The sequence below is a fragment of a genome, unplaced genomic scaffold (genome assembly GCF_019419815.1).
Source record: "Pyrus x bretschneideri cultivar Hongxiangsu unplaced genomic scaffold, Pyrus_bretschneideri_v1 Contig16, whole genome shotgun sequence".
Lineage (NCBI taxonomy): Eukaryota > Viridiplantae > Streptophyta > Magnoliopsida > Rosales > Rosaceae > Pyrus > Pyrus x bretschneideri.
In genome coordinates, this window is record NW_025999457.1 from 491,494 (window position 1) to 518,905 (window position 27,412).

Genomic DNA, 27,412 nt, shown 5'->3' on the forward strand with positions numbered 1-27,412 from the left:
ATTTGGATGGAAAATCGATTGGGAATTAAGAATTTGTAAGGCAAGAGTACATTATTATAAAGACTTTTGTGTTGGTTATATGAATAATATATATATATATATATGTGTGTTGATTTTTCATACGTACTTTTATATTATTAGAATAAAACACTATTATGACAATTTATTCATGCCATACAAGTTGGTATCAGAAATTAAACCCAACTTCACTCATTTGACCCACTTTTTCTCCAGTTCAAATACCACAGGTTTTGATTTTGCTGGTTTAAATTAGAAAGATTGGAGCTAGGGAAGCTATTCATTGACAGTAGGTTCTAAAGCAACAGAGAGTGTCACAATTCCAAGAGAGACGCCAAAACCTTGAACCTGCTTTCTACCTACTGTTTCTCTAAGGTTGTAGTAATGTCCACCACCAGCAAATTTTTACTGCAGAAATTAAGCAATCATAATAGATGCTTCAGCAATTGCTGCCCTCTTGTCTTAAGTTTATACAAGATTCCTAAATGAATCGTAGAAACGTACCAAATTGTCTAAAACACTTGCGGCCTTCTCCTACACCTAACAAACGTACCAATTGTATGTCTCATTTGTGTCTCTTTACTAATTTTTTGACACGTATCTCTCTACTTAAAAGAGACACAAATAAAACATGTAATTAAGTACAGTAGACCCTTGGCCCGAGTAGCAAACTTGGGTTCCAGGTCGTACATTTAGGATACCATTGATTCAAATAATTAATTATGTAGCGAAACTAAACAAATAAATAATAAAGTTGGGCAATTTTTATTTGATATATTTTTTTAATGGGAACGATAATTTCATTTCATCCCTTGAACGAGAATTAATGACACACTGAATCTTGGAGATGGTCCCAATCCCGAATAACATCAAAAGGTTTCTCGTTCCAGACTTAATTACCAATTAACAAAGCAAAACAATCTAGACAGTGAGCAATCTTGTTGCAACAAAGTAAAACATGAACAAATTCTGCAAACTGTAACTGCGCAACCCACTCTTTGGCATCTTCGATGGATCGGAAAAGTCTCTCTCTCCGGCCAACAGAGGCCACCATCCACGATGCACCACTCTCCACAACAAAATCTCAAGTGATTTGAGGAGGGACAAAGCAATTTGTTTTTCTTCACCCAACATTATTTTCCCTACTTTTCTACGCTGAAATTTGTTGTTAATAATTACGAGCCTCCTTTCTTTCTGACCTTGGATCTGCATTGTACGCAAATCTAACACAAGTAAAATTCAAGGGATACTCTCCCGCACATTTATTAAATCTCAACGGTTCATACACGAAGAAAACATTGTCAAGGTGAGAAAAGCTCAACAACGCATCACTCAATTTGTTTGGGGGCAAATGGGGAGGTAAGCGTAAAACTCCGTCGAATTTGCTGTCAAAGTTTTCAAATTGAAATTTTGAATGCACAATTTCTTGAGGAAACGGTGATTTTGTATTATCAAGTTCAATCAGCAACATAGCGTCTTTAACAAAATACAGTTTCTAAAGCATACCCACACACGGTGTACCAAAACAAAACAAAAAGATGGATTAAAACTTAGGGTAATCTGGTTTGACATCTTTGGCGCCTTCAAACATTAAATTATGATGAACCCAGCCGTTTTTGAACTTCTTCCACAATTCTATCCCTAGAAATTGTGATTTCCTCGGCAGCTTCCATGTCTTTCAATCTCAGAGTCTTATCATTCCGCTCCCGTTCACCCTCAATTATCATCCAAGGGATCCTAGACTCCTTTGCTCGATCAAAGTGTTTCGTCACTCTTTTATTCACCAAGAATTCTGCTTTCACTTTTTCACCCCACAACTCGCTTGATAGCTCTGCTGCTCGTCCTAAATCATCCCCCAATATACTCACTAGGACTTCAGTCTTCGTTGCTCGTGTTCTCTGTATAGCAATAATAGCAATAAGATACAAAACAGATCAATGCCTCATACAAGGCTGCAAAACTTAACTACAAGGCAAGGTATAATGCCATGTGGCTCTCCAAGTTATTAACGAAAATATCAATTGACATTATCCCTAAAAGCTGGCATGTAGCTAGCCAAAAAGTCATATACTTAGACGGACAAATATATATAACAAGAAGCCTTAGAATCACACAAGAATTCTTCCCCAAAAAAAGTCCTTTAGTGTTCTAGATATATTGTGACATTGGAAGCAACCAATCCAGAGTGTAGGAGGACACAATCAATATCGCAAGTCACAGAAACACAACATAGATACCTGGTAACATATGACAGATACATACCTATTTGCTCTTTTTTTTTTTTTTTTTTTTTTAAACACCCAACCCATCTACCAATGGCAATTCCTTGCTCTAAACTAAAACAGGATTCAAAGAAAAACACTAGGGATGCTGAACAAATGGAAAGATGGCTCTAGAATAACTAGATCTGGCACCAAAATAACGAGTTTTAGTTTCCTTGAAGCACCAATGTGAGAATACTGATTTTCCACTTTATTTCCTTTTAACCTTTGGGTTTATTTCAGCTTCAGTTTCTTTCTAGAAAAGGTAAAAAAGAAAGAGAGTTGAAGTTGTGGGTTAGTATAGGGAATGGATAAATTATTCTCTGAGTAAGCAGTCATCTGTGCACATCACATGATTAATTCAGTTAAATTCATCGATAGAAGTTTGGATTTGGATCAACCAACCAAAATTCAGGAACCAAAATGACATTATATAAAGTTGAGGGACTAAACTAAGATATGGACCAGCGCTAGGAAGGCATAGTGCAACTTAACCAAAGAAATGTATAACCTACTGAATTTATAGTTCATAAAATTTTGTTCTATTAATTACCCACTTGGGGGAATAGGATTTGAAGTGCTGTCACTACCAATCAGATTATAACCCAACAATAACATTCACCCAGAACACAAGTATACTATTAATCGACAAATGCACAGAAACATGTGAATTGTCACCTGATTTTGGTCTTTGTTAAGCTGCTCCATTATATTAAATACTCGTTCAATTCCAAGGCTCACACCAACAGCTGGAACCGGCTTTGTACCAAACATCCCTATAAGGTTGTCATAGCGTCCACCACCACCAATTGAACCAACCTGATAACAAGATAATATAGGTTGAAACACATAAGTCAAGGTGAGGAAGAAAAGGGAATACGCCATTTATTATTACTTGCACAGTTCATCTGAATTGAAATTTTGGAAAAATGTCACTGAAAGATTATACAAGGCAAATGAGACGTGTTATGCAAACAGCAATAACACACAAATGAATGAAAAAGAATTTCACTACAGCATTTACATAATTTTACCTGGGCACCCCCCTTAAAAACAGCTTCAAATATTACTCCAGTATAATAATTGAGACCCCTTGCAAGACTTAAGTCAAAAGCCACTTTTCCTATGCACTTTGATTTTTCCAAAGCATTGAATAATATCCCCAGATCATTCAATGCATCTACCGATGAAATGTTTTCTAAGAACTTGCTGCCTTCCTGTTTAAGCTTACTTAAAAGTTCCAGAGGATGTCCACGCTCTTTTACAAAAGCACCAATTTTGTCTGCTGTCTCAACACTTAAGCCCTTCTCTTCCACCTAAAAAAATTCAAAGATGCCAAATATAAAATTATATTCGGGTAAGAGAAAATAAGTCAATAATATGAAAAATGACATGAACCAAGACAAACAATAAAGGATAGAAATGAAAATGTATGCCCGACAATTACGGAGAAAAGCATGAAATACGGTTTATTCATAATTCGGGCAGACAAATGTTTTGCCATCCAGTTATTTGGAACTCAAAACCTACTTTTTAAAATCAATACCATTCAGTGTTTTGAGAGTGAACAATTAATTATCAATCAAACTTTTGGGTTGGTAGTTACAGGACCAAAAGCTTAACCTCATGGTGGAGACTTCAGCCATCCATCAGGCAATAATACAAATACAGATACTAACCAGGAAAACTTCCCAACTAGACAGCCATTCCTTTTAAGAAGCAGACACATTAGAACTATTATCATATTTCATTCACAACAAAGTCTTCCTCCTACTTGGTTTCAGCTAGCATTTCGTAAAATCAATCTTATGTAATAATCATTGTTCTGTTAAGTTATAAATGAGGAACATCCTCCTTTTATATATGGGATTACTACCAACTACTAGGGTCAGCTTGCTAAGTACTTCATAAGACAATATTATGCAGTAATTAATGTTCTGTTAAGTTTTTCATACTGAATTACAAATAAAAGCAAAGAGACTGGGATGAAATGTAACTCAAGCAAACACATGCAGAGCATAGAAACAAGCAAACCCAAGATACAGCAATGTAACTCAAGCATACACATGGGAAATCAGTTGCAATTTTTGAGTCTTTACCATTTCGTTTTTTATCTGCTCAAAAGACTGCTTGTCTAACTTGTCAATACTTGAACAAATAGTTCTGAATTTTTCAGGAGGCACTCCACAGATTTCCAACATTCCATCCAGCAACTTTCGGTGATTCAATTTAATCTGTATAATAAACAGTGACAAACAAATGTAAACTCAAGTTGAGCCTGAAAAAATTAGGCATACCAAAATAATTGCTCACATTATGATACAGATGCTACTAAACAAAATAACGTCCATTTTGTTTAAAGATTCAAAATGTTATGCACTTGTAGAATAATAATGCATGTAAGGAATCAACATCCATATTCCACAATTTTAGAGTTTAAGCCAGAAAAATAAGGCATAACAAAATAATTGCTCATATTATGACACAGATGCTACTAAACAAATAAACATCCATTTTGTTGAAGAATTCAAAATGTTATGCAGTTACAGAATAATCATACATGTAAGAAATCAACATACATATTCCACAATTTTATTAACCGAAAAAAAAAAAAAAAAAAAAAAAGGAAAAAGAAGAAGAAAATATTGTAGTTGAGCTCCTGCCAACTAATTTAAGCGCAGCATGTAAGATCAGTATAAACACAAATTTTACTGCAATGGACCAAGTTAGGATATCCTTGATTTTTAAAAATCATAAAAGTAAATAACTATAACTCCATTACGTCTCAGACATGATTTTACGTAAAAATCACACAGCTCAAGGATATACACATATGGAAGTGATCTACAATTAGGATGTAAAATGCAAGCAAACATGCAGTCAAAATTGATAGACTTTAAGACTTTAAGACATTATATAATGTTTTATCAATTAATCTATATCATATTTACATCTGTTAGAAGAAAAAAAAAAAAACACTTTACTATGAAACCATACAGCGGAATGAGCGGATGTGATCCTGGAATAATTTTACTTTTCTACCGAGCAAAATGAATTCCAAAACAACCAATTGGAAGTCTGAATATTAGCAGTGTAGGAAGCACTTCATGGAGAGTCTACATTACATTTAGGTAATATGTTACATTTGCTTCTTTTACAAGTTGACGACTCAAAGACTAAGTCAAATTCCATCTTTCCATAATTGCTCTACAACAAGATTGAAGGGTTTATTAAAGAATAGAATGAGTCTTGTTTCTGTATTCATACTAACATGAATCAAGACAGTGAGATGGACACTTTGCTTTTTACTTTTTCTATTGTTACCGTATTGATTGCATTTATGAAGTTTATTCCTCACCATGAACCAATATGCTTCACCCTCAAAAGAATTTCCAGTCATTTCCAATTTAACAAAAATTTGTACGCAATGACATAAACAGAGGGTAAAAATGAAAAGTTACCTCATAATCTCCAATGTTCAGCTCATCAAGAAGTTCTGTCAAAATCTTAATAACTTCGAAATCTGGACCCATTTTTTCAAATTGGCCAGCAATATCAAAGTCGCACTGGTAAAATTCACGATATCGTCCTTTGGACGGATTGTCTCTTCTGTAGACCTTTGCTATTTGGTATCTTTTGTAAGATGTGATACCATTCATAGCTACATATCTAGCAAATGGAACGGTTAGATCATATCGTAGTGATAAAAGCTCTCCTCCCTGAGGAAAAGATAAACACAAACCCCATTAGACATAAGTGATTATTTCAGTTTTATTGTCAAACTATAACAACATTGTAACATAGCTGCTAGGAACCTAAAAGAAGTAGTTATAAGGAAGAAACAGAAGAATATCAAGGCCCTTGTCAAATGATAATAGGCAATTCCCCGATTGATACATGAAACTATACCCGTCAGAAAAATACAACAATACCCATCAGAAAGTTTAAAAAGGATAAAATTACGAGCAAGATGCAACCAACACAAGGTGACACAAGGTCATCCCTATAGCCAATTCCTTAGGAAAACCACAAAAGAAAATCTAAGGAGTAGCTCCCTAGCTCATGCACATAAACCTAAAAGGCCTTTTGACGTAATATTTCATAGCCAAATTAAGAAACACTTCATGAAACTTAAAGAAAAATATATTTACAATGGTTAATTATATCAGCACAAAACTAGGTCAAAGCCTTGGACTCGACAGTCCAAATGCCTATCTGGAATGCTGTTCTTGGTTAGAATACTTCACGATTTTTCGAAATACTAAAAGATCACCCAAGAAATTCCGAGTACAAAAAGTGATCTTCGGCTAAAATAGAGCGAGTACTAAGAACCAAACTGAGTTAAGCTTTTATTCCCACCCCCTCTTCACACTGCATTTGTACGAGTCATGACAAGAAAAAACATAGAAATTAACTATGAAACATAAAAGCAAAACTCCACTTAAATTGACAACAGTTTAAATGGAGAAAGTACCTGGTCAGCAAGATCATAAATCAATTTCGAATCTTCCCCATATTTCCCCATCAGGGTTTCTCTCAATTCAAAAACTGGAGTGTCAAGGGCAGTGGCACCATGCCTCTGAAAGACCCCTACAATTATTGAGAATGCTTTCTCTCTTACTGCCATTTGCTCTTTTGAGAAGTCACGAGTACCCTAGGATTTGCAATAATATATACAAGGTTAGAATGCTAGTAAGTCCACTCATCACAACCCCATAAACAAAATCTCATAAAATCAGTTGAAAAAAAAGAACATAATCTGCAAAGGCAACTGCAACAGCATCCTGAGTATGGTTTCTTGAAGATGCATATTCACACAATTGTAAAAAGCTTTCAATTCTTTGCAAATGATCACGGATGACGGATTACAGATTCAAACTTCTCTTTGTATCGAACTACAAAGGTGCAATATCTTCTAAGAAAACTCACTTCTTTTCAAGGACAACACAAAGTAAGAGGTAGATAGTAATAACCACACATGGGTATCCTGACAAACACAAACACAGTTTCCCAAATAAAAAGGTAAAACAAAACGATAAGAAAAGAATGAAATTAATTTTCTACTACAAATCAATGAAATAATGTGGATTAGAGAAAATACGCCAGGACAGATGTGATATGTCATTAATGATCCACTGTTATCAAATATTGACATATCCCATAACAGCATAAGATATATGTGTACATCAATTACACAGATAGACAGGGACTAGTTATATATCCCTCTTGGGTTTTCAATTATTAAAATATGATGGACTAGTTAGATAGGATCATTGATTCTAGATTTCTCTACAAAAAAGTCAGATGTATCAAGTAAGAGAGCTAAGGAGCAGGATAAATGTATAGGTTATGGGTAATGTATAAATCAAATAGATGAGCGTAGACTGGTGTAAAAAATATTTAGCCCTGAGTTACTGATTGAAAACTTGATTCTCCATTAACATGTATTGAAATGCTACAGAACTGAATTGTTAACAACATTATTTCATAGATTTCTTACTTTATTAACCATCCAACATACATTCTGCAAACACTAGTTCAGGGATCAAGTAAACTTACGAGCCACAAACTAGTAATAGGTGAACAAACTGCATTAATTGTAGCTTAAGTAAGTATTATAATAATTTCAGTCCAGCCTACTCTGCTTCCTTCCCAACTAAGCACGTGTTTCCATTCTAAACTAAAGTGTGGTAAGCCAAATTCTTTTAAGAGAGATACTAATATGGACCATCTGGAAATAAAAGAAACACGGAAAAAAAAATTCTTGATAGGTTTCAAAAAACAAGATCCTATACTAATTTCAAAACCAATAACTAGCCACATATATAAAATTCAAAGTTGTAAAGGGTTAAAAATGATTGCTAACTTTTAAAAGTTTATGTTGATGTAAAAACTCGCTCTAAGAGTGCTTTTAAAGATGATTACTTAAACAACTTCACAATTAGGGGGTACAAGTAACGATCAACTTAGCAGAACTTTTGTCACTTTCAATTTCATCTTTTTTCATTATCCACAGCCACCAATCAAGTAACACATGAAAATCAATCCGTTAATCATCTTGAATCATATCTGATCAACTATACATTAGATTAAATGTCATGAGTACTGGAATCTTACCTTTGCAATCTTTGGGAGTCTTCTACTCTCATTGCTTTCCACTATCTCCTTCACTTTGCTCAAAAAACAATCAAATTCCGGGTTCTTGAGGTCAAAAAACAATAAAAACTCGTCCACCCAATTTACCAACAACCCCAAACTATCAACAGCATTTCCTCCCTTGCCCTGCAACCTATCTTTAATCAACTGTACTACAACACCAGTCCCTTTACCCAAAACCACCTTCTTCTTCTTCTTCTCACTCCTCTTGTCCACTTTCACATCCCCTCCTCCATTCACTTCACTACCTTCACTCTTGTTCAACTCAGCTCCCTCAAGCGCCACAAATGCCATTAATGCCTCCCAAGTCACAATCTTCCACACAATTCCCATCAACACATTCACTTCGCAAGCAAACTTATCATAATTCTCTTCCGCCTCAGAACTCAATTGGGAAACCAAGTTGTACCCACTTCTCAAGCTTTCGCTACTTGGGCATTTCTTCTCAAACAATGCGACCAAACTTGACCTTAAATCCTCACTCCCCACCTCATCCACAATCATCTTCACACGGGACAAACTACGGTCACCCAAGTGATAAAGCGCCAAAGCCACTGACAACAAAGCGGTCCCCACTGTCCAGAGACTATCTACCTCCCCGCCAGAATTCAGCACCGTTCGAGTCGTGGAGTGCACAGATTTCACTTGCTCTCTCAATTTCGCGTGAATTTGGGGGATTCCCAACACCGCTCCAATTTGAAGCTTACCCACTAACTTAGACCCATTGAGCAAGACCTTCAAATCACTGGCCACCGCAATCACCTCTTTCGAGGCATACCCATCCCCTGAATCCATCGAATTAAATGCCGTTATGTCGGCCTTCAAAGCCTCGCAAGAAATCGCCGCCACTGCATCGGAAAAAGTAGACAAAGTGGCGGACTGGTGGTCCAGAAGCGCACATATCGCGCACACAGCAGAGGATAACTTGAGTTCCTCCAACGCAAGAGCCTCCTCTTCGGTCAAATCGAGCGATCCGAGCTCCAAGCCTGGGGAACTGAGGGTTCTGGCGATTCGAACAGGAAGATCACTACGGATGTTGGGGGAACCGGCGAGAAAGAGGAGCTTGCTGAGAAGGACGACGAGGGAGGCTCTGGATTCTACAACGGTTAGGAGGGAGGGGAGGAAAGAGAAGAGGTTGTGGGCGTTGAGAGGCGACGAGGAGGAGGCGAACCGATTGAGCACCGACGAGTCGATGCGAGGCTTAGCGAGGCCTTCGGCTATGGCGTAGACGGATGAGGACGACAGAGACGAGCCCTTACCTCCTACTGTTATCACTGGCAGCTTCGCCATTGTCGGAGCTCAGAGAGAAAGAGACGGCGAGAGGAGAGGTTTAGCTGGTTTCCGAAGTAGGGATTTTCTCGTTTCTGAGGTAGGGTTTTTCAGCAGCCACATCATGTCATCAAGTAGCCACATCATACTATCATGTGGCCACGTCATGTCATCACGTGGTTTAAAAGTTGGTCTCCTGGCATTAACCATCATTTATCGCGAAGCCGCCAACGCACCAAAAACCCACCCAAAATCTCTCTTCGTTTTTTCGCGGAGGCAGCAGCCATGGCGTCCCTCTCCTCGGCGATCTCCAGTACTCCCGGCCACACGCTCTCCCCTCAACGCAATTGCTCACGACGCCAAGCCCAGGAAGCTCTGCTACTCTCATTGCCCTACATTTCTTCTCCCTCCTCACCGCTCTCCCATTTGCAGGTAGTCAATTTTTTTTCTTTTCTGGATTCCATTTTCTGTTTGTTTCCCGAGAAAATGGAAGAGCTTTGTGTATACCGAGAAGCGAAAGCACAGCGGAAAATGGAAATGTTTTCCAAGGGATGTTGGGACCTTTTTTGTTCTTTTGTCTAATTGTTGTTTGGTGCTGGTACTTTTAGCTAATTCATTGTTAGTTCAGTTTTTGTTTTATTTTAATTTCGAGCACGCCCGAAAGAGATAGTATCGCATTGCTTCAATCTGGATGAATTTTCTATTTGCTTGATGTCACCGTCGTTTCCAAGTAGTTGTTTTTTTCTTTGAACATTCTTGCTTTCTATATTGACTAGTATTGAATTTGATTACATCTCACAACTAACATGACCAAAGTAGGTACTTTCAACCTTCAAGATAGATGTTCAATTTTCTATCACAGTTTTGCATTTTACTTTGAGAAATTTACTTTTTATTGTGCAGTTAAACAGTCCTTTTTTTTTATCATCCTCCTTTTTCACTTCTAAAATTAGTGATGTAACTTTTGATTATCTTAAGTTATTTATTAATTTACGAGGAGGTTTGCTGACTTTTGCAGAAGGGGTTTTGTTTCGGGGCTGGAAAGGAAACGGACGCTGAAAACCCGTATCTTTGCATCAGTCACTGGTTCATTTCCCATACTTTTCTATAACTCTTCATATATTTCTCTAAGGGTCTTGTATGTTTAACTTTTCATCTAACTCTAGTTTCCTTTCCTTTATTAGTAGATACTCCAGTAAATGCATCCCCTGAAAAAGTTCAGTTTCCAAAAGGTGACAGCTGGTCCGTTCATAAATTTGGCGGTACTTGTGTGGGGAGTTCAGAAAGAATTAAGAATGTTGCAAAAATAATTCTTAGTGATGATTCAGAGAGGAAGTTTGTAGTTGTCTCTGCAATGTCCAAGGTAACAGATATGATGTATGATCTTATCTACAAGGCTCAGTCACGAGATGAGACCTACATATCTGCATTAGATGTGGTTTTAGAAAAGCACAAATGTACAGCTCTTGATCTACTTGATGGGGATGATCTTAGTAGTTTCTTAGCACAATTGCATCACGACATTAGTAACCTGAAAGCGATGCTTCGTGCTATATACATTGGTACTACACTTCTCTCTCTCTCTCTCTCTCTCTCTCTCTCTCTCTCTTTATTCATTTATTATTTTCCACCAAACATCAGGACATTAGTGGCTCTCTATCTATATAAACTCTAATGGATTTTCACAAAAAGTAAATTTGTTGTGTAATTTCAACAGTTCCTATCAGAATTTAAACAGTTCATGTTTAGTATTGTATTATGTTTGTGTTTATATTACAAACAATATAAGCCAGTGTTTTCCTTCATAGAAAGACTAATTCTTTTATATGAATTCTCAGTAGTGTGGAATGGAGTTAATGACTTCTGTAATTCTTCCAATTTTGCTTCCTGATTAATTACAATACATTAGCCGAATGGATGAAAATAAATAGAAGGGTTAGTGCCCTAACATCAGCAATTTCTGTAATTGTGAATTTGTTATTTTTCCTAGTCTTAGCTGTTGTGCCACTTAATTTGGATTTACTGGTTAATTTTTTTAGCGTCCACTCTTCTAAGTTTGGATAAACTTTGAGGTCGGAGCTTATCAGGTTGACTATTTTCCTTACTTATGGCAGCTGGTCATGCGACAGAATCATTCACAGAATTTGTTGTAGGACATGGAGAGTTATGGTCTGCGCAGATGCTGTCATGTGTTATTAGAAAGGTATATTGGTGGCCTGTCAGTTTTCAAGGGCATTTGCTGAATGTCACTTTTCCTAGTTTTCTAATATATTAATATTTTTTTATATTTCCTTCTGCAGAATGGGGTAGATTGCAATTGGATGGATACAAGGGAAGTCCTTATTGTGAATCCTACAAGTTCTAATCAAGTTGATCCTGATTTCAAGGCATCTGAAGATAGACTTGAGAAATGGTATTCCAAAAATCCATCAAAAACAATCATAGCTACTGGCTTTATTGCTAGCACACCTCAAAATATTCCTACTACTTTGAAGAGAGATGGAAGTGACTTCTCTGCAGCTATCATGGGTGCTCTATTCAAGGCTCGTCAAGTCACAATTTGGACAGATGTTGATGGAGTCTATAGTGCAGATCCCAGAAAAGGTTCGTATTGCCTTTGTATTTGGTAAACAGTATAAAATATCATAACTTTTAATAGCTATACATATAAATACAGGTGCTCATTTTTTTGGGAGAATAATTGGTTGATGCCATTTTGAGAAAGTTAAAAATGTTACTGAGTTACTGTGGGATTTAACTAATGATAAGAAATCTCCATCTGCAGTCAGTGAGGCAGTGATTCTGAAGACTTTGTCTTATCAAGAAGCCTGGGAAATGGTGAACCTCACTACTCACCATCAAACTTTCTGAGATTGGTGCGTTTACAATTATGACATTTAATATACATGTATGTGCAGTCTTATTTTGGGGCAAATGTTCTGCATCCACGCACTATCATCCCAGTGATGCGATATGACATTCCAATTATAATAAGGAACATTTTCAACCTTGCTGCACCTGGAACAAAAATTTGTCGCTCTACTGAGGATGAAACTGCCCAGGGTTTGGAGTCATTTGTCAAAGGGTTTGCCACAATAGACAACTTGGCTCTTGTCAATGTGGAAGGGTGAGCTTTGCATTACAGTGATTGTTGCTGGATTTGAATTAATATTTACTTTCCCCCATTTTTGTAACATTCTCCTTTGTTTATCACAGAACTGGAATGGCTGGTGTTCCTGGTACAGCCAGTGCTATCTTTAGTGCTGTAAAAGATGTTGGGGCTAATGTTATTATGATATCTCAGGTTACTTCATCCTCTGAATCCATCATGTTCATGGCATGCCGATAGAGTAACACATCTATGATGCTTAATGTTAGTGATGATTCACTGTAGGCTAGTAGTGAGCACTCTGTGTGCTTTGCTGTCCCTGAGAAGGAAGTGAATGCTGTTTCTGAGTTACTGCAGTCTAGATTTCGTGAGGCTTTGAATGCTGGGCGTCTTTCTCAGGTGCTTACTCTTTATTTGACTAATTTTCTTGGCCAGGTTGCTTGATACTTGCCTTAAGCAGATCAAGGACAATGTACTGACATTTACAATTAGTTTATTGTTTATTTACTAATGAAAAACCTATTGGACCCACATTTTGTGGATAAGTTAAAAAATTACAGCGTACAAGAAGAGTTGAAAATGGTGACATGAATTTTAATGTCAAAGCCTGTTGGTTTTATATTCAGATTTGTTTGTTTCCTTGTGAATACTGAAATTGCACTCTATTTCATTTTAATTATTGACTGGATCTTTGGTTCATTTTTATACCAATTTCTGGCACCTCCTCCCTCTCAGGTTCAAGTCATTCCAAACTGTAGTATTTTGGCAACAGTTGGCCAAAAAATGGCCAGTACTCCTGGAGTTAGTGCAACTCTTTTCAATGCACTGGCAAAGGTTAGGGATTTATTATATTCTATTAATTTTAGCAACAAGTTGGACTATTATATTGGATTTTAACAATTCATGGTTTGTATACTGGTTTACAATGTGGGCTATTGTAGTCTTTGATTCTCATAATCCATTATTACATTATGAAGGGATGTAAATTGTTTTATTAAATGCAGGCAAACATTAATGTGCGTGCCATTGCTCAAGGTTGTTCTGAGTACAATATTACTGTAGTTGTAAAGCGGGAGGATTGTATTAGGGCTCTGAGAGCTGTCCATTCAAGATTCTATCATTCAAGGACCACAATAGCAATGGGCATCATCGGACCTGGTCTGATTGGTGCCACATTACTAGATCAATTAAGGGATCAGGTACATTATTTCGCCTTTTCATTTGTTATTATCTGGTTTTGTACAATATAGCACATGTAATCTGTCAATGAAAATTCTTCATGGCACTTAGAAACTGAAAACTTAGAAGAGAGATTGTATCGTTCTGTGTGCTTTGTTGGTGGCCTTTTTCGGTTTTTGCATATTAGTACCCATCCTAGTCGGATTTAGTTTAGAGAGCAGCAAGATTTTGAATTGTACTGAATCCATTCTTGTTCTGTTTATGAGGTGAGATGTGGGTTGCTTGTGCACAGAAAATACAGCCAAATGAATAGTAAAAAATATTCTGAGGGCATGCATGTTGTTCATTTACAGCCACATACAAGTTAAAATAGTTTCATGGCCCAACCAATTGAGTTATTCTCCCTAAATTTATCATCTTTGTCATAAGTTTATAGTTGCCTCCTCTCTCTCCTTCCCACACTTGCACACACTTTGCTCTAATTTTACTATCAAAGTTATATATTGCTTCTCTTACTAACCAAACTTTGATGAACACCAGGTGTTTTGAATTTCTTTCATATGGTTGGGCAAATCATTAAATTGAAATTTTCAAATCTTTGCAGACAACTACCCTCAAGGAAGAGTTTAACATTGATTTGCGTGTTATGGGAATCACTGGCTCACGGACAATGCTTTTGAGTGAGGCGTAAGTTAAAAAGCTTTCAATGGAATATCATTTAATCAAATGCTTTGCATAATCTGAAGTAGACCTTCTAATGGTGGTGGTCAAATTCATACATGTCTTTAATGAAATGTTTTTGAATTGATAATTGACCAACATGCTTCTTTTTAAGTAGTGGAAATTGCCTCGTTCTACAGTCCAATTACTATATATGCAGAACTTCAAAAGTTAGTTCTCCTTGTTATTCCTTTTGATTTCGACCTTTTCCTGTTGTAATTTTTTCTATGTTTACAACAACAACAACAACAACAACAAAGCGTTATCCAACTAAGTGGGGTCGGCTTTATGAATCCTAGAATGCCACTACGCTCGGTTTTGCACCCAGTCTTTCGTTAGCTACAAATACTCCATGTCTTTTCTTAAAGTCTATGTCCAACTCTTCCTAGGTCTTGCTCTACCCTTTTTCCCATGAGCCTCTATCTCATAAGGTCATCCATGTCTTTGTATAGGTTGGCAGTAATTAGTTAAATACATTTACTCCTCAAATCATTCACTCTATAGTTTCACTTCCAGGAACCCTAATCTTTTTAGTTTTCGTTGTTGTAGGGGTGTTGACTTATCTAGATGGAGAGAACTCCAAAAAGAGAAAGGAGTAGTAGCAGATATGGAAAAGTTTGTGCAGCATGTACATGGGAATCATTTTATTCCAAATACTGTTTTGGTTGACTGCACAGCTGACTCTAGTATTGCAAGCCATTACTATGACTGGTTGCGGAAAGGAATTCATGTAGTCACTCCCAACAAAAAGGCAAACTCAGGGCCACTTGATCAAGTAGTCTCTCTTTTTATACTGCAAATTTCTTTCGAGTGTTTTTTTCTTTGGTGATATCTAATTGCAAATTCTTGTTTCAGTAGTATGAATAATTCCAATTAACTGAGAAAGAACAAGAACATCAACCATTTTTTTATTAGTTCATCTACCCAAGTGCGTTTATGTGGTTTTCATTAATATTTTGCATCCAAAACCCATGAAAGTGAGATATCTCTTTTTTTACACAGTTATCAAGCCATGATTATGCTCATTTACGGTCTCCACCAAATATGTTTTTCAAGTTTCATATTTCCAGTTCTTTATCAATTTATTATTTTCATTTTTGAGATGTGAACGATGAGTTTTGGTTCCTAACACTTGGGTTTTACATTTCGAGGAGAGACTTCAGTAATACCTTGTTGTCTGAACAAAATGGTGATAACATCAGCTATTTACATGTGTAATTATTCTAATAATCGTGCTTAGATCTCCAGAAATGTTTATGCAAATGCTAAGTGATACAATGTTAATATAAATTTGACTTCCTTCTTTAATATGAAAGATCCCAATATTTATCTTTCGAATTTAGGGTGGGGTGTATTGGGATGCTGAGGGATTTTAATGGATTTATAGTCTGGTAGTGTGCGTAGTGTTGACTATAGTAGGAATTAAACTCAGCTCGGTTGCTAAATTTGTTTTTTTAAGGATTTTATTTTGAGTTCACACTTGGACCTTCATATCCATATCATATTTTTAGCATACTATTTTGTTTGATCTGCTTGACTTGAATCCATCTGCAGCATTACCATATACTGACTTGCAGGAAAAAGAAGCTATTATTTCTGTTTAATTTTGTGTTACTCTAATTTAGTTTCTGTTTGAGAAGAATGCATTAATAGTGTTCATATCTTGTGTATTCTGTTTTTGGTGTTTCACTAATAATGACATTGCTTTGGTTCATGTCCAGTATTTGAAATTACGAGCTCTTCAACGGCAATCATATACACATTACTTCTATGAAGCTACTGTTGGAGCTGGTCTGCCAATTATTAATACATTACAAGGTCTCCTGGAAACTGGAGACAAAATATTGCGCATTGAAGGCATCTTCAGGTATGTAAAATCCCAGTGCAAATTAAAAATATTACCAGAGTAGTTCCTCACTTTTTAAATGGAGTAGTTCCTTTTTTCACGCTTGTAAAATCCCAATGTCTGTAAATGCACACCTCTTATGACTTTTAACGCAAGTCTTGCTTCTACCCTTTGATGTTGCAGTGGTACTTTGAGTTATATCTTCAACAATTTCACTGGAGGACGCACTTTTAGTGAGGTGGTGGCTGAAGCAAAGCAGGCAGGTTATACTGAGCCGGATCCAAGGGATGATCTTTCTGGAACAGATGTTTGTAGAAAGGTACTATGTGCTAATTTTTTGTCTGCTTAGGCTTACATGTTTTGGTTATTTAATCAGTATTGAGTTCTTCTATTTTGAATGAGACCCTATAGTTTATGTTATATACAAGAGATCAAAGGCATCTTTGTGCTACTTTTACCCCAAGGCCAAAATCCAATCAGATATCTTGTGATTTTTCGTTGTACTGTCTGAGATTTGCTGCCTAAGCAACACCATAAAAAATGCAGGTCATAATTCTTGCAAGGGAATCTGGTCTTAAGCTGGAACTCTCTGACATCCCTGTTGAAAGCCTTGTGCCGGAACCCTTGAAGGTAAACTGTAAAATCATATTCTAATATATGTTACCAAGTGTAAAAGTTTACCATTGATGTGGAATTTTCGTGATCTGTTTTCAGGATAGTGCATCAGCCGAGGAATTCATGCAAAAACTTTCTCAATTCGATCAAGAGATGAGTAAGAAAAGACAGATTGCTGAGGATGCAGGAGGAGTAAGTACCTCTAATGTGCATTTATTCTCTTATTCCTCTTAATCTAGCCATTGTTTTCCTCTGATGCCACATTAATTTTTGACATGCGCTATGGATTTTTATTGGCCATACTAGTTAGAAAATGTGGATTTTTTTATCCTCCGAGTTCTCTGGGCAGGGATATGTAACTGTATATAATATAGTAGATGATGAGTGTTCCCCTTAACCCCGGTTTTTTGTTTTTGATTTGTTTATATGATTCTCATCTTCGCTGCTGACTTTTTGATGTTTAAAGGTCTTGAGATACGTTGGAGTGGTTGACATGGTCAATCAGAAAGGGGAAGTGAAGCTGCAGAAGTACAAGAATGATCATCCTTTCGCTCAACTATCCGGGGCAGATAATATAATTGCGTTCACAACAACTAGATACAAAGATCAGCCCCTAATAGTTCGTGGCCCTGGTGCTGGTGCTGAAGTCACTGCTGGCGGTGTCTTCAGTGACCTGTTGCGGCTTGCTTCATACCTTGGTGCCCCGTCATAGGTGGGAAGCCTGTTGCCGCAAGATTGAAATATTGTGCAACACGGCCTGAGTAGCGTAGCCTTTTAAGATGAGGATCTTTTGTGGCTTCTGATAAGTGTAGCTTTTTTAGATGAGGTTCTAACATAAAACAACGTGTTATTTGTCTCCTGATACCGTCTCATGTCCCTTTCTATGACGAAACTAAAACGAAAAAGAATAAGAAGCAAGGTTTTTAATGTATGACCTTGAAAGTGTTTACATGAATTATTTGTGCATTTCACTTTTGGCCCTATAGCCATTCAAGAAATTAATATTTTAATGAACAATGTTAGACCATTTTTCTTATCATCTCCAAACGAGGGGCCAAAGGGTCATAGGCCAAACATAGCCCTGTCACAAAAAATCATACGAAGGGGGCCAAAGGGCTATGGGGCCAAACATAAGTTATTATTTTAATTGAATGAATATGGTTACTTATTTTAAATTACCTTAATAATTTTACGTTATGGATTGTCAATAATTTTTCGAGATGGAATCTCAATAATTTTACGTCTTGGATTTCGAGTGACACGTGTCGATGTGTGAGTAATTTTTATGTTGTTAAATGTTTTTTATTTATGTTATATAATTTTTATGTTGTTTAATGTTACTTAACGTTATTTAATATTGTTTAATGTTGTTTCATGTTACTTAATGTTATTTAATGTTGTTTAATGGCTTAGGAAGCTATAGGAAAAAAAAAATAGAATTTTTAAATTTTTTCTAAAAAAATTTGTATTAAAAAAAAACTCTAAAAAAAAAAAATTCAAATATAACAGCTTGCTGAAGTCAGCTAGCCTTTGGTTTAAAAAATTTGGCCTAGCTTGAGGCTGGCTGGGTTGGGCCAACCGGTTGGCCCTTTTCTCCTTTTTTTTGGCCCGGTGGGGCCCACGAGCCATTTGGCTTAGATCTCGGTTGGAGACGGTTTTCGTGTTATTTTGGGCTATTTTTGGCCCTTTGGCTGGATTGTTTAATGTTACTTAATCTCTATTAATTAATAAAACCCTCTTTGTCAACCAAAAGAGAGTGAAAAAACAAATTAGTCTTCTATCACACAAAAAAAATGATGGGAAATAATGTAATTTCATAGGTCCAAATTTTACCTTTTTTTTATTGAAACCTTACCTACATATGATGTTAAAATACCTCCAATATTAAAAAAAAAAAAAAAAAAAAAACCTCCCACTCCCCCACGTCCTCTCTCTCTCCCTCTCTCCTTTTCATTTTCTAAAAAAATGTGTTCATACACACAAAGTATGTAGGCAAATGCTAGTGTTATTTAATATTGTTTAATTTTGTTTAATGTTACTTAATGTTATTTAATGTTGTTAAATGAATTAAGAAGTTATAGGAAAAAAAAAATAGAATTTTTAAATTTTTTCTAAAAAAATTTATAAAAAAAAAAAAAAGAACTGTAAAAAAAAAAAATTCAAATATAACGGCTTGTTGACGTCAGCTAGCCGTTGATTTCAAATATTTGGCCCAGCCCGAGGTTGGCTAGCTGGCTGGGTTGGGCTAGCCGGTTGACCCTTTTCTCCTTTTTTGACCAGGTGGGGCCCACGAGCCATTTGGCCTATCCTTCGGTTGAAAACAATTTTCGTGTCATTTTGGGCTATTTTCGGCCCGCTGGCCAAATCGGTTGGAGATGGCCTCAGCTGCTTCCTTACTTTCCCCTATTCTATGCAAATACAGTTATCCTAGTTGGGCTACTCTCCTTATTGCCGATTGATTTTATAGTGAAACCTCAACTTTCTTTAGTTGTTTCTATTTCAGCAAAGCTTTGTAGAAATGACTTGTCCTAGGTAGATAAGATTAGCTCGTCCTCTGCTTCTTAGGCAATGGGATACAAAAAAGTATTAAATTTTTTATTATCATGTTATTGAATAGGAAAAAGTACCATTTCACAGTTGTCCGATGCTAAAAGAGAGATTTTAATTTCTCCTATGTCTTCCCCTTGTTGCCTTACAGATTCATTTTGCAGCAAACTTAGCAGTGAAAGCTTTTGAACGCCCATGTGATTGAACTTTTTAACTCATATTTATGCTATTTGATTGAACTTTTGAAAAATCATGTCAATAAAATATTATAAGAACGAATTAGATAAAATTAGTAAACTTGAGCGAGTTAGGCCTTAAACTCGATCGATATGAACCCATGTGAACCCAGAACAATATCCCAATCCAATCCGAACAGTAAAGGTTCAATTGGAATTGACTTTACTTTTTGACGTGCCCGAATTACACCCCCAACGTATATTCTGTACATTTCATCTCCCTCCATCACTCCATCTCCTACATAATGTATGGATCATATTAGAGGTAAACAAAAGAATACATGGCACTCCCTCCACCGCTCTTTTACCCCCAAATAAAATCTCAACCACTCAATTATATCATCCTCTTCCAAGTTTTCAATTGACTTTTAACTGCACAAAATCGAAGTGTGCACACAAAACAGCCCAACCACTCAATTATATCTCCTCTCTTTTTTCCTTATCTTATATTTGAATGGTCACGGTTAAATTATGTTAACATTTTATATTACTTTTTTATAGTAAGAGAAAAACAAAATAAGATAATGTGAAAGGAGATGATGGAAAGAGATATAAAAACGAGAGGAGAGAATATCCAATTTCCAGACCTTTCCAATTTCCATGCCTCAAAATAATATTACCAATTATCTTCCATACATAATATATGGCAGCGGTGAGACTCCCGCTCTTATCCTATACACAACCCACCACTTAAAATGCGCACCCTCCTCACTCTTAGGCCACCACCATCTTCGTCGTCTCTTGTCCTCCCATGCCTCTCCGCGCTCTCTCCTCCTCCCTTCTCCTCCCACCTCTTCAGCTTCCGACCCAACAAACGCTTCCACTTCCTCACCCCGTGCTCCTCTCTCAAGCAGTCCAAGAAGAAGTCCCTCCAGAACACCCCTAATGCTCCTCCGCAGAGCCAGCGCTGGTTCTTCAACATCCCCAAGAGCGACGACGGCGGCGATAATGAAAATACAGGCGAGGATGAAGACGGTGGTTTCGACGGCGACAATGCGCTTAAAGGCACCATTTTGGCCGGTGTTTTCCTGGTCGGTATTGTAGGTGGGCTCGCTGGTGTTGGGTACGTCTACAAGGACCAGATCAACGCCTTCTTGAATCAGTTTTCCACTCTCATTGAAGGTAAATTTGCCAACTTTTTTACTCTTCTCAGGTTTTGTTTGAATTCTGCTTGGATTTTGTTCGTTCATTGGTTTTAGAATTTGGTTTTGTTGTGCATCCATTCGATTTTTTTTTTTTTTTTTTTTTTTGAATTTTACTGGGTGCAATGATTGGGCTCGAATGGATAGGATTGCCATGTATGCCAATTGGATATCAGTTTTTCAGATCTTTTGTGATACCATTATGATTGTAGTTATTGGCATGTGGAATTTCGCTTACCTGATCAATTGTAATATGGAAACATCCGACAAATTCGAGGCATATGGATTGTTTTGTTAACTCAGTTTCTCAACCTTCATTAGATTTAGCTATGTAAAACTCTAGCCTTTTGAAGGAATTTGAATGGGTGAGGTGATTCTGATTACAAACTAGGCAACTTATTAGGAAAATAAAACTAGCTATCATTCACGTCTTCCCCCAACTCATGCCATTTATGGACACGGAAATCTGTCAAGGTACCTAAGAGTTTAATCACTAGTCATTACCTTGCCACACAGTATTCATATGTTCTTCATCTGAATAAAATGAGGCAGTTGAGCAGCTTACAACAAGCAGTATGAAGAAAAAAAATACATAACAAACAGAAAATAAGCTATTACCAGCCTAACATTGCAGTGATACAGATCAAATACAAAACTGATTGGGAAGATGCCACTGAAAATTAAAGCATGTTCTGTTGTTTCATTCTTTTCTTCGAACTTTCTGCAAGGAAGGATCTCCGTTTAAATAGCCTCCATTTTTTTCGAGTTAGATCATCTTCAGATTTTGGTTAAACATCTAGCATTTTTCTTTAGCCAAATATAGTTTGCATAAGCAATTCAAGCTATCACTAGCCATAGTTGATAGTTTCACCATTCAAGTTTACAATAGCCCTCCAAAGTTCATGAGAAAAACAGTGCTTTAGAAGTAGTTGTGTTGTGTATGAGTAACAGTGTAACTGTTCAATTATATAGTTATATATTTAAATGCGTTGTTTTCCTAGGTGCTCTCCCCTTTTAGGTACAATTGCGTGTTTTAGTTTGATTTTAGGGAGCTCTTGCAATGGACTCTTTCCCTTTTGCGATACATTGAACATAAGACCAACCCCTATGCAGGGGCAGATCCACGGTGGGTCAAAGTGGGTCAGTTGACCCCATGGACGCCAGAAAGTTGGCTGGGGTGAGCCTTGGTTGACCCTATGGTCATCTGAGCAGGGGGCATTTCGTGCACACCATCTGTTCGACGAAATGCCCCACGACCCTCTCCTCATGTTGCTACCAGCTATGGATCAGACATGACCGATTGATGAAAGAAGAAAGATCGATGAACGGTTAAGCGAGAAAAGATCGATGAACGATTAAGCGAGACTTTGCCTTAGAGACCAATGAAATGCGACCTAGACGCTTTTGGTATGCCAGGTTGCATGCTGGAACCATAAACTCGTGGATGGATGAGGAGGAAAAATTCCTTGCACGTGTTTTCGATGAGGCGAATACCTGAGGGAGCTGATTACATCCACAACTTGAGATGGAGCCGTCCCTGGAATTTAATGCAACCTTTTCAGAATATGAAGAAGCACCATGGACAATTGTAGCTTGTAATATTATTTTTACCTTGAATTATGATTTATGAATGTACTATCGTTTAACTTTTCATTGTTATTTCTGTTTAAAAAAAAATCCACATTTTTACATCTTGACCCCATGAGGTCAAAATCCTGGATCCGCCACTGCCCCTATGCGCTTTACAACAATCAACCCTTACCATGCAGGGGAAAATGTGCTCTTTTTCCTGCTTTTATTTCTTGAAGCGCTAGTTCTTGTACCTTGCATGAGTGACCTTTTGATAAAAAAAAAAAAAAAAAGTGATGTAGCATTACAATGGGCTTTCTGTTTCTTTCTTTTTGGTATAATTTTATATTTGTACGGTGGTTTGGACATGTGAAACAAAGGCCTACTGACTCTCCGGTTAGAAGATGTGATTACGGGACAGAGGTTCAGGGCCGAAGGGGTAGAGGAAGACCTAGGAAGACTTTGGAAGAGACTTTACGAAGAGACTTAGAGTACTTGGGTCTAAAGGAAGGCTGTGGCACATAACTGATCACAGTGGCGTTCTAGGATTCATATAGCCGACCCCACTTAGTGGGAAAAGGCTTTTTTGTTGTTGTTGGTATAATTTTATATTTGACTAAATCTCATGAAACTTTTGGTGAACAGGTTATGGTCCAGCTGGATATGCTTTGTTTGTAGCAGTTTATGCCGGACTGGAAGTATGCCTTTGATACCCATTTCTTAAATGTATTGCTATGTATATGGTTTTTAGCCTTAATATGTTTTTCTTCCCACTTATTTGTTCACCCTTGCACTATTTATGTACATTTACCTATGCAAGAGAAAGAAAACTAGGCAAATTTTGTCTTGAACAAGTAATTGTGTGCCCACCTTCAGGTTTTTAAACATATTTTACAAATTATATATGATTGGATAAACAATATGATTCTTCATGGACTACATATTCTGAACCTGACTCCCTCATCTCTCTTTCAAAACCACATTCAACCTTTGTAGATTTTTTTTTTTTCCTTCTGTAGCATCTGTTTTAGATTTATAAATATAGAGAACCAAATCCTCATTTCAAGTAGTAACATAATAAATATTATGTTCCCTAGATCATTGCGATTCCAGCAATTCCATTGACCATGTCAGCTGGTCTTCTCTTTGGCACAGTGACTGGCACTATTCTTGTCTCTATAAGTGGCACGGTGAGTGTTTCTTTTTCCCTTTTTCTAACTATACAAAGAACTATCAATATTTGGTCTAAAATTTTCTTTTCCTGATATTTAACTTTTTCAGGTGGCTGCTAGCATTGCCTTTTTGATTGCTAGATATTTTGCTCGTGAGCGTATTCTGAAAATGGTTGAGGGAAACAAAAAGTTTCTTGCCATTGATAAGGCTATTGGAGAAAATGGATTTAGAGTTGTCACTCTCCTTCGCTTGAGCCCTTTACTTCCTTTTTCGTTGGGGAACTATTTGTATGGATTGACATCTGTAAAGTTTGTACCATACGTGTTGGGAAGGTTTGCTGCCCTGCTCCTTTTTCACTTAGTTAAAGTTCTCACATCTCAAGTTGGGTTTTTGTTATGCAAATGTTTTTATTGGCTGCTCTTGAGAGTTAGGGCTGTTAATTAGACAGGTTGAGCTGGAATTGGGACCCTTTTGATCCCAGCTCAATTCCTAAGGCTCTTAGGATGATATTGGATCAAATATTTAACCCAAGCTTAAACTGCCCTATATGATGGGTTACAGTTTAAGTTTAGGCCAGACCAAAGTGGACTAGATTCAAGTGGCTTTGGCAATTTAAACAAGATTTGGTAAATTTCTGGGTCCAACTTGTTATCCCTTAGGTTGTCGAAATGAATTAATAACCAACTTAAACAAGATTTTCCATCCACTTTTTGTTCTGTTTAGATTGAATAGTCCTGACAGATGACATATCGTCAGTTTTTGAAGCAATAGAACTGAAAGTTTTAGTAAAAAGGAAATTTATTGTTTCCTTGCTGCTTTGAATGGCGGTCCAGTGATTCTCATAAACATATTGCTCAATTTTAATTTTGTAGAGGTTATTAAGTGTACAATTAGGGTGTTGTATAGAAAATGTACGATTGAAATATCAAATAAAATTCATTGATATGAGCATTATTGCATTGGCCCATTGGATAAAAGGTATTAAAACAAAGTGGAGAGAATGTGGTGGTTAGGACTCAGGACACATCTGGTAATTTATGTATTGAGTTAGATCTCGTCTCATGAACTGATATAAATATGCTTAAGAGTTTGTACCAATTTTTACTCTCTGGTTCTAAGTCAATTTGTAATTGACTTGCAGTTGGTTGGGGATGCTTCCAGGAACATGGGCTTACGTGAGTGCTGGTGCATTTGGGCGAGCTATAATTGTGAGTCTCTCTGTTTTTCCTTTTCTCTTGTGGAGATTCTATGTTTCTCCTGTCTAAAGGGTACGTGAGTGGTGTTAAGTGAGTGAACGGGTATGAATATATGTTTAGACCAACCGCACTGCAAAAGCAAAAAAATTTCAAATTTATATTGACATCGACTTTGATCAGATGAAGACAAAACTTAAGAAAAAATATATTGTTAGTCGCTGAAGCTTAATTTTCCATGATAAGAATATAGAACAATGATAGTACAAGAAGCTGACTTATTGCACATCATCTGGTTGTGAAAAAGGGAACCCAGTGGGATAATGTTAACATTTTTTATCTGCTGAGGTATATTTGTGTCTGTAAATTCTTATGAAGTAGGGGTCTTCTTCTCAGTTTAAAATGTTGTGACAAGTTAATATAAGTAGAATACTGAGGAATATAGTGTGGATTATTCTTTCTGTAAAATGACTTGAACCATCATCAATAATAACTATGAGTTAAGATGAGGTAGGTAACACAAATACAGCTTTTACATTAGTAAGTGGCTGGTTAATTTTTTATTGGATCATCAGATTTCTATCAAACTCTTCTTCTTTGTCTTTTAGTTTTGATACTATGAGTTATAAAAGATTGATCTAGTGAAAAACTTTCACACCCTAGGTCGTTCTTAATTTTTATGATAGATAGATAGTTACCAGACCTAAGTCAGGTATCAACCTTGTCAATTGTGTGGTTAATTAGGTTACAAGTCTGGGAAATGGATAGGTTCCATAGCATCCAGATGCTTGCTGCTTGTCATGCTGGCATCTGCAACACTGAGCTCTACATATATGTATTAATGCACATGGTTTTCATGCAGTTATTAGCTTGGGTATCCTATCAGATTAGTTACACTTGTTTGCAATCCTTGTGGCGGGGGAATTTGATAAAGTGAATAGTCAGAAATTTCAGGAACCATCAAATTGGTTTAGAATAGAGACAGTAACAATCCATCTTTTCAGGGGTCCATTTGGTAGCAGTTGTCATTTTCAAGGAAATATTTTGATTGATTATATCTTAAATTAGCTTCGGATATAGTGCAAACTGTACGCTGTTAGGGAAGAGTATAGTGTTATTGCTTTCAGACTGGAATATTTGGAAAACATGAGAAGTTTATGAGAATTATATTCCATTAAACAGGTAAAAAGCAGCTGGTTGTAATGAAGTCAATATGAATTTATTACTTATCAAGAATATAGTGCAGAACATTTTGTTACGTCTTCCAGATTATGTAGTTGCATACTGCTACTGGATAAATTTATTACTTACCAAGGATCAGAATTTGGCCTTACCAAATGCTGCTCGATTTGTTTATCAGACATTTCTAATATGAATTAGAAAACGTGTTTCCGTCTACTGGTTGTTTAGTTAAGGAATTTAGTTGGGTTCCATGTAGTTAGCCGAGTTTCATTTTGAATCATTTGCTAATGTTCTTTTTATCCTGGTGGTGTTTCAGCAAGAAGAATCTGAGGTTGGTTTGCCAGGAGGAAATGGTCAGCTCTTGACACTAGGGGTTGGACTGTTAGCCACAGCATTGGCAGCTGCTTATGTAACACGACTGGCAAAGGTAAGTTCCTGCTTTGACAAGCATTTTCATTTATAGGGTTTGCCAAATCTCATTGTTCCTTTCGAAAACCAGACGGCTAAGAAGGCGATCTTAAAACCATGTTGAATTCTGGTTTTTGATGCAGGATGCTGTAAAAGATATCGATTAGGGGACGGGTCTGTCTGCCCATGAAGCCTACACAATGTATTTGAAACTCGCAAAAAGATTAGAAAAAGATGATAGCTACTTCACTGCCCGTGTAATTATCCAACTTTTGGCAAATTGAATAGGAATTGTATCATTAATTCCTGGGTTCCTAGCTGTATATTTAGCCCCATCGATTTCTTTTCTCTGTCTTGCATCGTCGTATGAGACCGATCTTAAAATTGAGAAATGTGGTTCAAATGTTTCCTTCCAGCTGGAGTATGTGTTTTTCAAGTGCAAAAAGAAACCCAGTGAACACACCTCAACACAAACTTTATGTTGGTATAGACATTAGTTGGTTTGATGTCAGTTCTTTGGCAAAGTTGGCGGTGCCCAAAGTCAAAGAGTGTGCTCATGTTCGTTCATATTGCAGTTTTTATTTATAAAACTTCTCCGATGCTATTTTGTGAAGTTTACCGTGCAATCCATTGTGCACTGTGTTGTCTCGACGAGTAAGAAACTGCACTACCAAACCCAAATTACAGCACTTGACAACAAGTTTATACTTATGGTATGGTTTTAGTTACCAATTATACATTTTGTTACAACACCAGTAAATAAAATTACAGTGGAACATAGATTACCGT

The 27,412-nt window shown here is 36.8% G+C and overlaps 3 protein-coding genes across 3 annotated transcripts; 2 read left to right on the forward strand and 1 right to left on the reverse strand.

Annotated features, from left to right (window-relative positions):
* Positions 1 to 1,444: 1,444 nt before the first annotated feature.
* On the reverse strand, positions 1,445 to 9,740 carry LOC125475695 (histidine--tRNA ligase, cytoplasmic-like). Its single transcript, XM_048580754.1, has 7 exons — positions 8,397 to 9,740; positions 6,754 to 6,933; positions 5,741 to 5,998; positions 4,379 to 4,513; positions 3,314 to 3,595; positions 2,958 to 3,098; positions 1,445 to 1,916 (listed from the first exon to the last, which is right to left on the reverse strand). Exons 1-7 carry the CDS (start codon positions 9,723 to 9,725, stop codon positions 1,614 to 1,616), a joined length of 2,628 nt encoding a protein of 875 aa, XP_048436711.1. The 5' UTR covers positions 9,726 to 9,740; the 3' UTR covers positions 1,445 to 1,613.
* A 249-nt stretch (positions 9,741 to 9,989) lies between these two features.
* Positions 9,990 to 18,104, forward strand: LOC125475694 (bifunctional aspartokinase/homoserine dehydrogenase 1, chloroplastic-like). The gene is given in 19 exon segments (XM_048580753.1): positions 9,990 to 10,043; positions 10,045 to 10,136; positions 10,723 to 10,790; positions 10,889 to 11,266; positions 11,819 to 11,907; positions 12,005 to 12,308; positions 12,490 to 12,542; positions 12,623 to 12,831; positions 12,921 to 13,008; positions 13,099 to 13,212; positions 13,549 to 13,647; positions 13,818 to 14,012; positions 14,597 to 14,679; positions 15,262 to 15,487; positions 16,434 to 16,579; positions 16,742 to 16,877; positions 17,105 to 17,188; positions 17,273 to 17,365; positions 17,640 to 18,104. Coding segments are annotated over 19 exon segments (2,757 nt in total). The 3' UTR covers positions 17,886 to 18,104.
* Positions 18,105 to 20,636: 2,532 nt separating this feature from the next.
* On the forward strand, positions 20,637 to 27,038 carry LOC125475696 (TVP38/TMEM64 family membrane protein slr0305-like). Its single transcript, XM_048580755.1, has 7 exons — positions 20,637 to 21,078; positions 23,313 to 23,365; positions 23,765 to 23,857; positions 23,949 to 24,172; positions 24,982 to 25,048; positions 26,532 to 26,642; positions 26,767 to 27,038. Exons 1-7 carry the CDS (start codon positions 20,652 to 20,654, stop codon positions 26,788 to 26,790), a joined length of 999 nt encoding a protein of 332 aa, XP_048436712.1. The 5' UTR covers positions 20,637 to 20,651; the 3' UTR covers positions 26,791 to 27,038.
* Positions 27,039 to 27,412: the final 374 nt, after the last annotated feature.